A 9,971-nucleotide genomic window follows, 5' to 3' on the forward strand; every position below is an offset into this window, starting at 1 on the left:
AGAAACGTGTTTGTAACGAGGGAACAAGTGGCCTTTTATATAATTTTGTTCTTTGTTTAATCGTTCAAAGTTTTAATTAATATCCTTTCTTTTCGCTTTTATAATTTCCCAAAGTGATAAAAAGTTCAATTTTTGAAATTCCGTTGTCTTTTCTTGGTCTTTTCTCCAAGTTTGCAGCACTTATAAATGATTAATGCGCCGCCGCAGTTTTCAGAGTTAACATTTTCTTGTTTTATATGCATCACTTCTCAATGTGATCACAAATTCTGTCTGGAATGTCATAATTTCAAGAGGCTACCAGCATTTTCATTCCACAAGTTTTATGACCCTTAAACTAATGGGGCATGACGTAAGTCTCAAAAGAAACGTGCAAGCACTCGCCTTTTAAACTGAAGAAGCAAATCACAGAGAATAGAGAACAGTGCTGGTGAAGATTCTCTTCCAAACATCTGGGCATCAAGAGTGGTAGGTGAATTACCAGTTCGTTTAAACCTCGTGTTACCGCCTATCTCATTTCTGTCAATCATTAGTAGGCAAACACAAGTATAAAAGAAGACAATTGTCTTTTGGCGCCTCATGGAATAAAAAGAAAAGTTTTCTAGAGAAGCTGGAAAATTGCATTTGCAAATGACAAAGAAGAAACAAAGAAGTTAGGAGTATCTGATAAAATAAGTTACAAGATGCATCCCGCAATGCTTGATGTTTATAACTTTTGCGAAATTTTGTCAATAGGAGACTGAAAAAAAAACTGACTCCAAAAGAATTTATAGGATATGAACATGTAACCTAATGGCACTTGTACAATACTCAAACCTACTGAACTTTGACGTTCGAAGCCATTGTCGTTTATGAATTCTTTGCCATCCATCAAGTGCTTAAGTTAATTCATTTAATCGTATTTGCCGATTTTTTTACTAGCGAAAATAGTGCCAGAATGATTGAAACCGTCAAAATTGGACACGTCCTCCTCCTGGGTATACAGCTGTTTTTGTCTTCCAAAGTGGTCAGCTCAAAGGATTATGAGTAAGTTCCTTTCAGTCTCATTACTAAAAGCCAGATGGACAACAATTAGATCAGACTGCGAAGAAGAAATATGTTAGAAGTGCTTTATAAAGCACACATTAAAATCTGTGGAGATTGATCGATTTCGAAGTACCTCGAGAGAGCAGAAAACAGAACAGAAGATTAAGACTCCTTAGCATATTAGAGAATTGTAAGTAATGTTCATTACAGCAGAGAACGCTTCCATATTCATTTCTTAATCCGCAGTTCACATCCATGATTTTTATATATATATTCACAGTCATCAATTCATCACTTCACGGGTTTATTGCGAACCAACATAATGACCAGCTCCCAATTGGCTTATTAGCTCAGTTGGTAGGGCACTGCACCGGTTTCAAATAGGTTCAAATCCCCTACAGGCCTGGACTTATTCCAGGCCTCATTTTCACTACTGCTTCAGTAGTGTTCATAAATGCGAAGATCGCTTATATTCCTTTCTTAATCAGCGGTTCACATATACGATCTATATTTATTTCTTCTTCAGAGGGCTCGTCAATCTTGCAATCTGATTGGTTCTTAACGCGGTCCGTATTTTTCCTATCTCTGCTCACGAGCAATGGTAACACTTTCGTATGTCGCCGAGTACATCCCTACATCCTACCGTTGCTATTTTTCGTAAATATACCTCATTTTTCCGGCTGGGCAGTATTTTTTAGCAAAACATGTCGGTCACTACTTCAAACCGATAAATAACCTGTTAATCCTCTCTTTTTTTTCTCTCTCAAATCCCCTTGGTTGACAGAAAAATGTTGGTTTCAAAATTAATTTTTGTATAGGCAAAAGTGTAATTGAATTGGTTGACGAGCGGCCTAAAAAGCGTTTGTAATTAATTTTAATCCTTCACAAAAAGTACCTGGAAAGTTAAAAAGTGAGATATCTGTTTGTAATTGAATTAATCGATGGAACTTTTATTCATTTAATATCTGAATTCTCTCAAACAATTTGTAAGTAGTGAAAGGACGAGCGAAGTTTTCAGTTCTACTACAAAGGCGCTCTCGGTGAGTCTTTCCAAGTCCGTTCAATTTGAACATTTGTATTATAAATTGCACAACAGAAACTGGAGTAATTCAAAAGAGAAAAAGCCGCATTAAATCCCCTTGTGTCTAGTTGAAGTGCCTCATTCGAATTTAGTTTTTGTGGAGGAAAGGCCAGATTTACACACGCCGTTGCGGTAAACAAACGAGCAAACTCTCACAACTTCATAATAGAAAATTTGAATTTAATGCGCCAATTTACAATTATTTTCCTTGCCATTTACTTACTGAACAGAAGTAAATCATCGTACATTAATTAATCGTCGATGAGACTGAACAATACTTTCCGTAAGATCATTGATTGCTTTTGAAGAAAATATTGTCGTGACAATCCTTGCCAAACTAGTTCCGTTGTTTTTTTCAAAAATGTACTTGCGTTTTTTTTCTTACGCGCTCTCTATTGACAGGTGTCAGATTGTGACAGAAACTTGAAAAAATAATGTTCCAAACTTTGTTGGAAGCCTGTTAAACCACCTTTATCATTATGCAAATGAAAATGTTTCGGTGAAGCCTCTCTCTTTAATTTGCATTACTTTATTTTAACTACCATTTACTCGCTCAAAAATTGTTCGGTTTATGGAAAATCTTACTGTAATCACAGTTAATTACTCGAGACCTCCGGCACAGTTTTACCCAATACGGACGTCCCGGCAGGCGAATAGCATATATATATTCATAGTCTTATAAATTGTTACGTTGCCTTTGGACTGTTTTATTCGCTCTCTCCTTCAGAGAAGTATTCTAATGGAGTGATTGTAATTTCAGATGCTTTGAGGGTTATTGTGCTATGACAGGCTCTTGCCAGTCGTCTCCCGGATCTAGTATAAGCCCTTACTGCTGGATAGCAGCCAACTCGTGGGGGCATGGGCTAAGGTGTGGAACTACAAGCGATTGCGCGGAGGCTGCTCTTAACTGGGGAAAATGTATCTTCGGCTCATGTGCTTTTGATCGCGCTAGCGGAAGAACCTGTGACCAGATGAACAGGAGGAATCTGGGAGAGCTGAAGAAAGAATGTGATACCAGAGGTTTCAGCTTTGATTCTTGGGCCAGAAGATACGACAAAGCTGTTAAATTGTTCAACAGGTTTAGCCCCTGCTTCAGTAAACACATTGAGGACCAAACCAAAAAGGTTATAAAATACTGTCACTGCTTGAACTCCTGTGGAAAAGATCAGACTCAAGATGGCTCCTGCACAGTCAGCGGCTTGGATAGGAGATTGGATACGGAGTTGGACGTCAAATCACCCTACACAGCGGTGTAAGTTTTTTATTTTAACAAAACTGCACTCTCTGAATTTTCCATCAGTAGGATGTTCCATTATTCTGGTGACGTTTTGCAATTGGGTTCCGTAAGCATCATGTAGATCATTGCATTAGTCACCAATCCCTAAGAGTTGGGACCATAAACATTTATCTTTTAATCAGTTAACTCCTCTTCATTTTTTTTCCTAAATAAAGGTGCGCCATAGATTGTAAACCGAAAGAAAAGGTATGCTAATGATCTGTCTTCTTTGCTCAGAGGCCAAGATGATCCTCGAAAAAGCAGATAAACAACCAGAAAGAGCAGTTTCTTCATACTTCTCCGTAAAATCAACTACATGTTTCTTTCTCAATTTGCATGATTCTACGCCTGGTTGGTTTGCCCCTGGCTAGTCATTAGTTTGATATTCTCTGTACAACATATCTACCAAAACCTTACCATGTTTTTTGTTGAAGTGCACTTGGCTGCACTGGCTCGTTTATCCTCGCTCAATTCAAATAACCCATAACAAATGATCAAAATTAAACGTACCAAGATCAATTATTTTCTCTCTGACAGGACTGGAGTCAGACAATTTTACTCAGTTTTTACAAAAACATTCAAACTCGGAACTATCGATAGAGAAATCTGGCCGATACCCAAAGCGGTTCTGCGAGTCTGCTGCGATCACCACTCCCCTACACGGTTTTCTTTGAAGAAAAAACTAAGCGTTAAGAAAACTCGCACAAAAAGTTACAAATAAATGGGATTTTGTCTTCTTTAAGATCCTTCTTTGTGTCATTAAGTTTTTCTCGTGATTTTAGGCATGGTAGGCATGGGAGCAAAACTAAATAGCAAGGGAGAAGCAACAAAGGTTATGTAATAAAATACAAATTAATGTATAACTTCTTTTTATTTCCACAGCTTGTCTTCTTGCAAAAAGTGATAAACGAGCATCGCACTGAAAAAGCTACCAAAACGATCACCATAACTAAAGGAATGTCTTCCTCCAAGTCTACGTCCAGTGGTGGAAGTTCAAGTGTAACTGTATCAGGGGAAGTCGGACTTAGCGTGATGAAACTTTTTGACGCAAAGATCGGTGCATCAGGAGCATTTCAGCATGACTGGAGTTTGTCTACTACTGGGACGGAATATCAGGAAGTGACTAGTGGAATATCCATCGGTGTTGAGCCACGAAGTGAAGTATCAGTGTCTCAGGTTGTTGGCGAGTGTAAAAACAGTGATGGCACTGTTTACACTATAAAAACACCCACTTATGTTATCAAAGGCAAAGATGGCTCATCCGAAACCAGGGAGGCAGATTTCTCTGAGGCCGAAGATAGGTTATCGTAGAGAAGAATTAAGACATTCGGTTCTATGCCTTGTCATCAAATTATTGTGTTTCAACCAAATAAAATCATCTTATGATGCAAATTTTATCATTTTCGTTTACATATTTACTTACTTGTGTCTTTGAAAAAAATCTTTTTTTTTTAACACGATTTCTTTATGAATATTTCCTTGACGGTTTCTTTCAAGTATAGTCTCACATTTGCAAGCAATAACGCTGCACAAGCTGCACAAATGTTCCAAATTCCACAGAAACTTTTGCTTGTGAAAGACAAATTTTACTTAAAACCTTACATAGACAAAAAGGCAACCTCTTGTTTATGAACCACGATCATTTTGTGAAAACCTTTTATAAACTTTTGTCAGTTATATTGTCCCATGCTCTTACGTCATTGAGGAAGTCTGTCAAGTAGTTAGAATTGTGGGACCCATGACTTTGCTACCTAGAGACGGAAATAGAAGAACCAAAAGAGCTGCTTGTTGGTGTTTAAGATCCACACGTGTTATTAGCGTTGTGATATAATAAACACACTGAATTGTTTTAATTATTGTCTTTAGGCCTTAAATGACGTCTTTACACCATTACGCAAGGGAATTTGGTATAAAGTTAGCAGGCGGGCGTAAAGAGAAGAAAGATCAAGAAAGGATTATAGGTCTTTGTCTGCTTTTAAGTTTGGCCAAATAGGCCGCCAGTGTCTGGGGTGATATTGGCACGTAGCACCTAATTGATTGCAACACAACTGAAGCACATCTTTGGAAAAAAAAAGTAAACAAAAGAAGATCTTAGTATTTGAAACTGCGCAGCTGTACTTTGAACTGTTATTGTTAATTTCCTTTGCTAAATAGCCAGTTTATTTAGTTAGATGTGCATAATAACCTAGTCTCACTTAACTAACAATCACAAAACTATTACAGACAACTCATCTCGTTCACGAACAAGGCAAAGACACCAATCTGACTGACATGAGTGAACTGATTCAACATGATCTTCACGTTTGGGCGAGGAAGATACCTGCTAAATGGAAAACGAAGTCAAGGAGGGCATCCTTGCAACGCAATCATTATACAGATAGAATCGAACAACAAACAGGTGCCTTGCTGGGCCAGATTTGGAAAGTTGATGGAGCCCCTGTTCTTCCCTCTAGGACAGCCATCGTCCCATTTTCGCCGTCTTCGTTCTGCCACTTTTCCAGTTCGTCAACATGCTATTACTGCTTATTTGACCAAAAGAACGGACGAAAGTTCTGCGAAATTATGGTTCGCGGATACTGTACAACGTGTATCAAAACAAACAGACGCAACGAGAATGACGAAGAAGTGATTAATGCCTCTGGTACCTCAGTAAATAAGAGATTTGCTTCTTTATTTGGAGACACCATCCTTCAAATCAAGCAAAGTCCTACTTTGGCCTCCTCAACCGGTAGAGAGTTATTTAATTCAAAAGTTTCTCTTTCCCTGACATGTGGATGATATTGCCAAAAGGTCTGGATAGAAGCAGATACGTAGCGAACTTAAGAAGCATTTTGTTCACTCTTTACATTCAAGTTTGTAATTTATATTATTCAGAACTGAAGATGACAGAAGAACTGTCGAAACATGTTTTTTAATTTTAAAGGTGTCGTTAATTTTCTCAAGTTTCTCTTTAAATATCAATACATTTCCAAGCAGATGGCTAATTATGGGAGAGAAAACCATAGAGTAAGGGTTATTGCTTGATTCAACGTGAAATTCTTAGAGATAAAATTGGAAGACAAGTCAGGAGACAGTGGACAATCTTGGGAGTGAAAATGTTTCGCTCCTAAACTAAATGAATTATATCCATTTCTTTTGTTTGTAATTTCCACCTACTGATTTGGTTGAAGATGAAGAAGACTGCAAACGAACCATTTTCAACTAAAAGTTTCGGAGATGTAAAAGCTTTGAGGCAACTGCTGGACTTACTATCGAGTTGTAACCAGGCACGTAAAGCCTAATTGTAGTTACAGGGTTGTTATGTTGATGTTTCGCTCTTGCCTTTATTGCTTTCAGCTGAGGTTTCCTCGTTTATGATGTCGCAATGTTACTCTGAGAGATCGCGTAGGATCCAAATTTTACTACATGATTAGTTGTGGAACCATTTGAGCCAGAAGGGTCTCACTGATTTCTACAGTCGTGGGTTTATCTACAATTCATTGAAAATGTTTTTTTGAAGGCTGATTTTCAACCAAAAAGGATGCCGGAATCTTTTTATACCTGAAGATTTTTCGAACATTGAAACACTTTTCATAGGTATAGAGGCTTATTTTGCGCCACGAAATTTCATATCTGCTGGTTCTCTTCAAAGAACAAAGAGCAAAAGCGATTAGTGAGTAAAAACGTGAGCGAAATTACAAACACGTTAAGCAAATTCAAAGCCTCACATCAATTAGATTATTAACTTTGTTATAAAACGAAACCAGACAGTAAACTGTAAAAAAGTAGGACTTAAGGACTGAAAGAAAAGTAAATTAAAAAAATTCCAGCCTTAATGGCTTCTAAAGGACGCCTGTTGCTAGAAATCTGCTTCGGTTCCAAGATGGCGGGGGAAGAATCGGCGGGAGGGCATTAGCTTTTCAAAGATAATTATTCAGTAACTACTTACCACGTTTCTCAGAAAACAAAAAATCAAGTTAGCAGTTCCTTGGTTTCTTCCTAAAAAAATCAAAATGAGTTTAAAAAAAAAACGAGGTTTTATTCTTAATCGACCTAATAGAGTTGTGCAGTTCAGCTTGGCGATCACTTCGACGTGGAAAGTTCAAACAAAGTGATGTGACAATGATTGAGTATTTAGGACAAGATAAATAATCGACACACTTTGTTTCAAAGTGAAAGATTTAAGAAATCGAATTAGATGACGTCAAGTTCTCCAATATTTAGATTGAATAAACAAGTCAAAAAAATAAACTGTTTTCGTCTCCCTTTCACCTTTCACTTTTGAATGAAAACGTTTAGAGGAGGGGGGGGGGGCATATTCACGAATCCTCTCTTAGCCGCTTTTTTGAAACCTGCCCTATTTAGTCATGCGAAATTCTCATCAAATACCTTGACATTTGGAAAAAAGTCTGTGCTATATGCAACGTTCTCCAACGTTGATCCGTAATATTTAACAGATAACTTGAAGAACCGACTGTCTACACCTAATCTAAAATGAAATATACTTGGAACCCCATACTTTATTGTAAGCCGTCGACTCAATCAAGTGTGTATCCTATCAGCTTCATTGAGCTAAAAATATTGCTTTATAGATGAGGTTGTAATTCGTTTATCAATTCATTTTCCTATCAATGTGTGTAATCGTACATGAAGAGGAGGCGATGATGGAGGCCGACGCTGACGTTTAATTCACAGAGCATTAACGGTTAGACGTATCGCAAGCTTATTTACGGCATTTTTTCCCTTTCTCTGCTTGTTTTATTGCGGTTGTTGTTGTTGTTTTTGTCGTTATCGTTGTTGTTTTACGGCAGAAATGTACAATCAAAGAAGAAATCTGTCAAGAAAAGTCTTTATCAGGCCTAAGCAGACGATAGCTTCAGTGTTCAAAATATTACCACTTGGCATGATTGGAATGACTTGGAATTTTAGACGGTTTGAGGGAAATTGTGCTATGACAGGCTCTTGCCGGTCGGCTCCCGGAGCTGGTTTTAGCCCTTACTGCTGGATAGCATCTGACTCGTGGGGGCATAAGCTAAAGAGTGGACCTAAAAGTGATTGCAGAGACGCTGTTCTTGATTAGGGAAGTTGTATCGTCACCCTATGCAGATTTGATCGCGTTAACGGAAAATCCTCCGACGAGATTAAGAGCGAGAAACTTGGAGAGCTTAGGAAAGAATGTGGTAGCAAAGGTCTCAGTTTTGATTCTTGGGCCAACAGGTATGAGAAAGCTTGTAAACTGTACGACAAGTTTATCTCCTGCGTCGATGATACCACTGAGGATGAAACCAAAAAGTTATGAAATACTGTCACCGCTTGAACTCCTGTGGAAAAGATCTGACTAAAGATGGCTCCTGCAGTCCACGGTTTGGATAGGAGATTGGATATGGAATTGGACGTCAAATCACTCCACTCAGTGGTGTAAGGTTTTTTTCTTTTTTGTCTTTTATTTAAATAGTTTTATAAAACTGTATTCTCTAATTTCCCATCAGTGGCTGTTCTATCATTCTGGTGACGATTTGGGTTCCGTAAGCATCCAGTAAATCATTGTATTAGTCACCAATCTTTTAGAGTTGTGGCCATAGATGTTTAACTGTTGAGTGGCAATCTCTTTAAGAACGCTCCATGGCGTGTCGCATCGCAAAACAGTTTTGCCTTAAACTTTACCCATTAAATTATCTTTGGTATTAAGTAAATAAAACCCCATTAGTTTCTGGAAATGCGGTCATTTGAGAGGTCTCAAAAATCAAAGCTGCAAAATGTCCCTTTTTGATCTCTTGCGACATCGAAAATTTCAAGTTGACAAGCTCGCTGCTCGTAATACACCACATACAGCAAGAAATCGTTTGTATTCCTATATTTTGTGATATATAAGGGGTTTGGAAAGCATTTCAATTTTGATATGTGATTGTTCACAGGTTCGCTATAAATTATTTGAAAACATCCATCAGACAGCTTTCTGAAATTGGTCAAAAGTACTCTTTCTCTCTAAGATGATATTTCTCAAGTCCAGACTAAATCATTGAAAACTCAATCGCTCCAACGAAGGGCTAACGCTCGAAACGTTAGTTTTTTTACCCTTTACGGTGGCCAATTTACGTTTTCAACTCAGTTGTTAACACTAAATTACATTGAAAAAAATCCAGTTGATCTCTTCTAATAAGATTTTCGAAAGCATAAAAATTAAGAAGAAAAAAAACTTACACTTATTAATTTCCTTCGCCCTGGTGACTTCAAACGTGTGGTTAATTTTTTTGGCATGACAGCAGAATTATGCAAACTAGTCTGTTGAGCAAACTCCGAACGTTTATATTGGTAGCTTAATAAATGTTAGACTTAAACCATTTTAAAAAGGAGAGATTGTTGGACAGAGCTTTTAGAACACACTGATCGATTCTCTAAACATTTCAAACGGCTAAATGCTGGCAAATGATTCTGTCTTGTGACGAAAAAGGCGAACAAAACGTATCGAATATCATATTGATTAGCGCTCGGTCAACGTGTTAATATGAAACCTGCTTTAACAAAATTGGTTTCTGTTCTTTAGACCTGTATGAACGTTTCAGAACCAAACTAGCGTTACGACTACGAGCAGTCCCTTCTTTGCGGCGAAGT

The 9,971-nt window shown here is 37.7% G+C and overlaps 1 protein-coding gene across 1 annotated transcript; it reads left to right on the forward strand.

The window, feature by feature from the left end:
* Window positions 1-315: 315 nt before the first annotated feature.
* On the forward strand, window positions 316-4,772 carry LOC149047440 (uncharacterized). The gene is made up of 5 exons (XM_089205069.1): window positions 316-465; window positions 919-1,023; window positions 2,865-3,356; window positions 3,557-3,587; window positions 4,263-4,772. Exons 2-5 carry the CDS (start codon window positions 935-937, stop codon window positions 4,689-4,691), a joined length of 1,041 nt encoding a protein of 346 aa, XP_089061195.1. The 5' UTR covers window positions 316-465; window positions 919-934; the 3' UTR covers window positions 4,692-4,772.
* The last annotated feature ends 5,199 nt before the right edge of the window (window positions 4,773-9,971 follow it).

The sequence above is a fragment of the Pocillopora damicornis genome, chromosome 4, assembly GCF_964200805.1.
Source record: "Pocillopora damicornis chromosome 4, jaPocDami1.2, whole genome shotgun sequence".
NCBI lineage: Eukaryota > Metazoa > Cnidaria > Anthozoa > Scleractinia > Pocilloporidae > Pocillopora > Pocillopora damicornis.

What these genes read in the sequence shown, in the direction of transcription:
- LOC149047440 (XM_089205069.1), top strand. Translation starts at nt 935, where the DNA reads ATGATTGAAACCGTCAAAATTGGACACGTCCTCCTCCTGGGTATACAG. An exon ending in GTCAGCTCAAAGGATTATGA is followed by an intron (nt 1,024 to 2,864) that starts GTAAGTTCCTTT and finishes TTGTAATTTCAG; the next exon opens with ATGCTTTGAGGGTTATTGTG. An exon ending in AAATCACCCTACACAGCGGT is followed by an intron (nt 3,357 to 3,556) that starts GTAAGTTTTTTA and finishes TCCTAAATAAAG; the next exon opens with GTGCGCCATAGATTGTAAAC.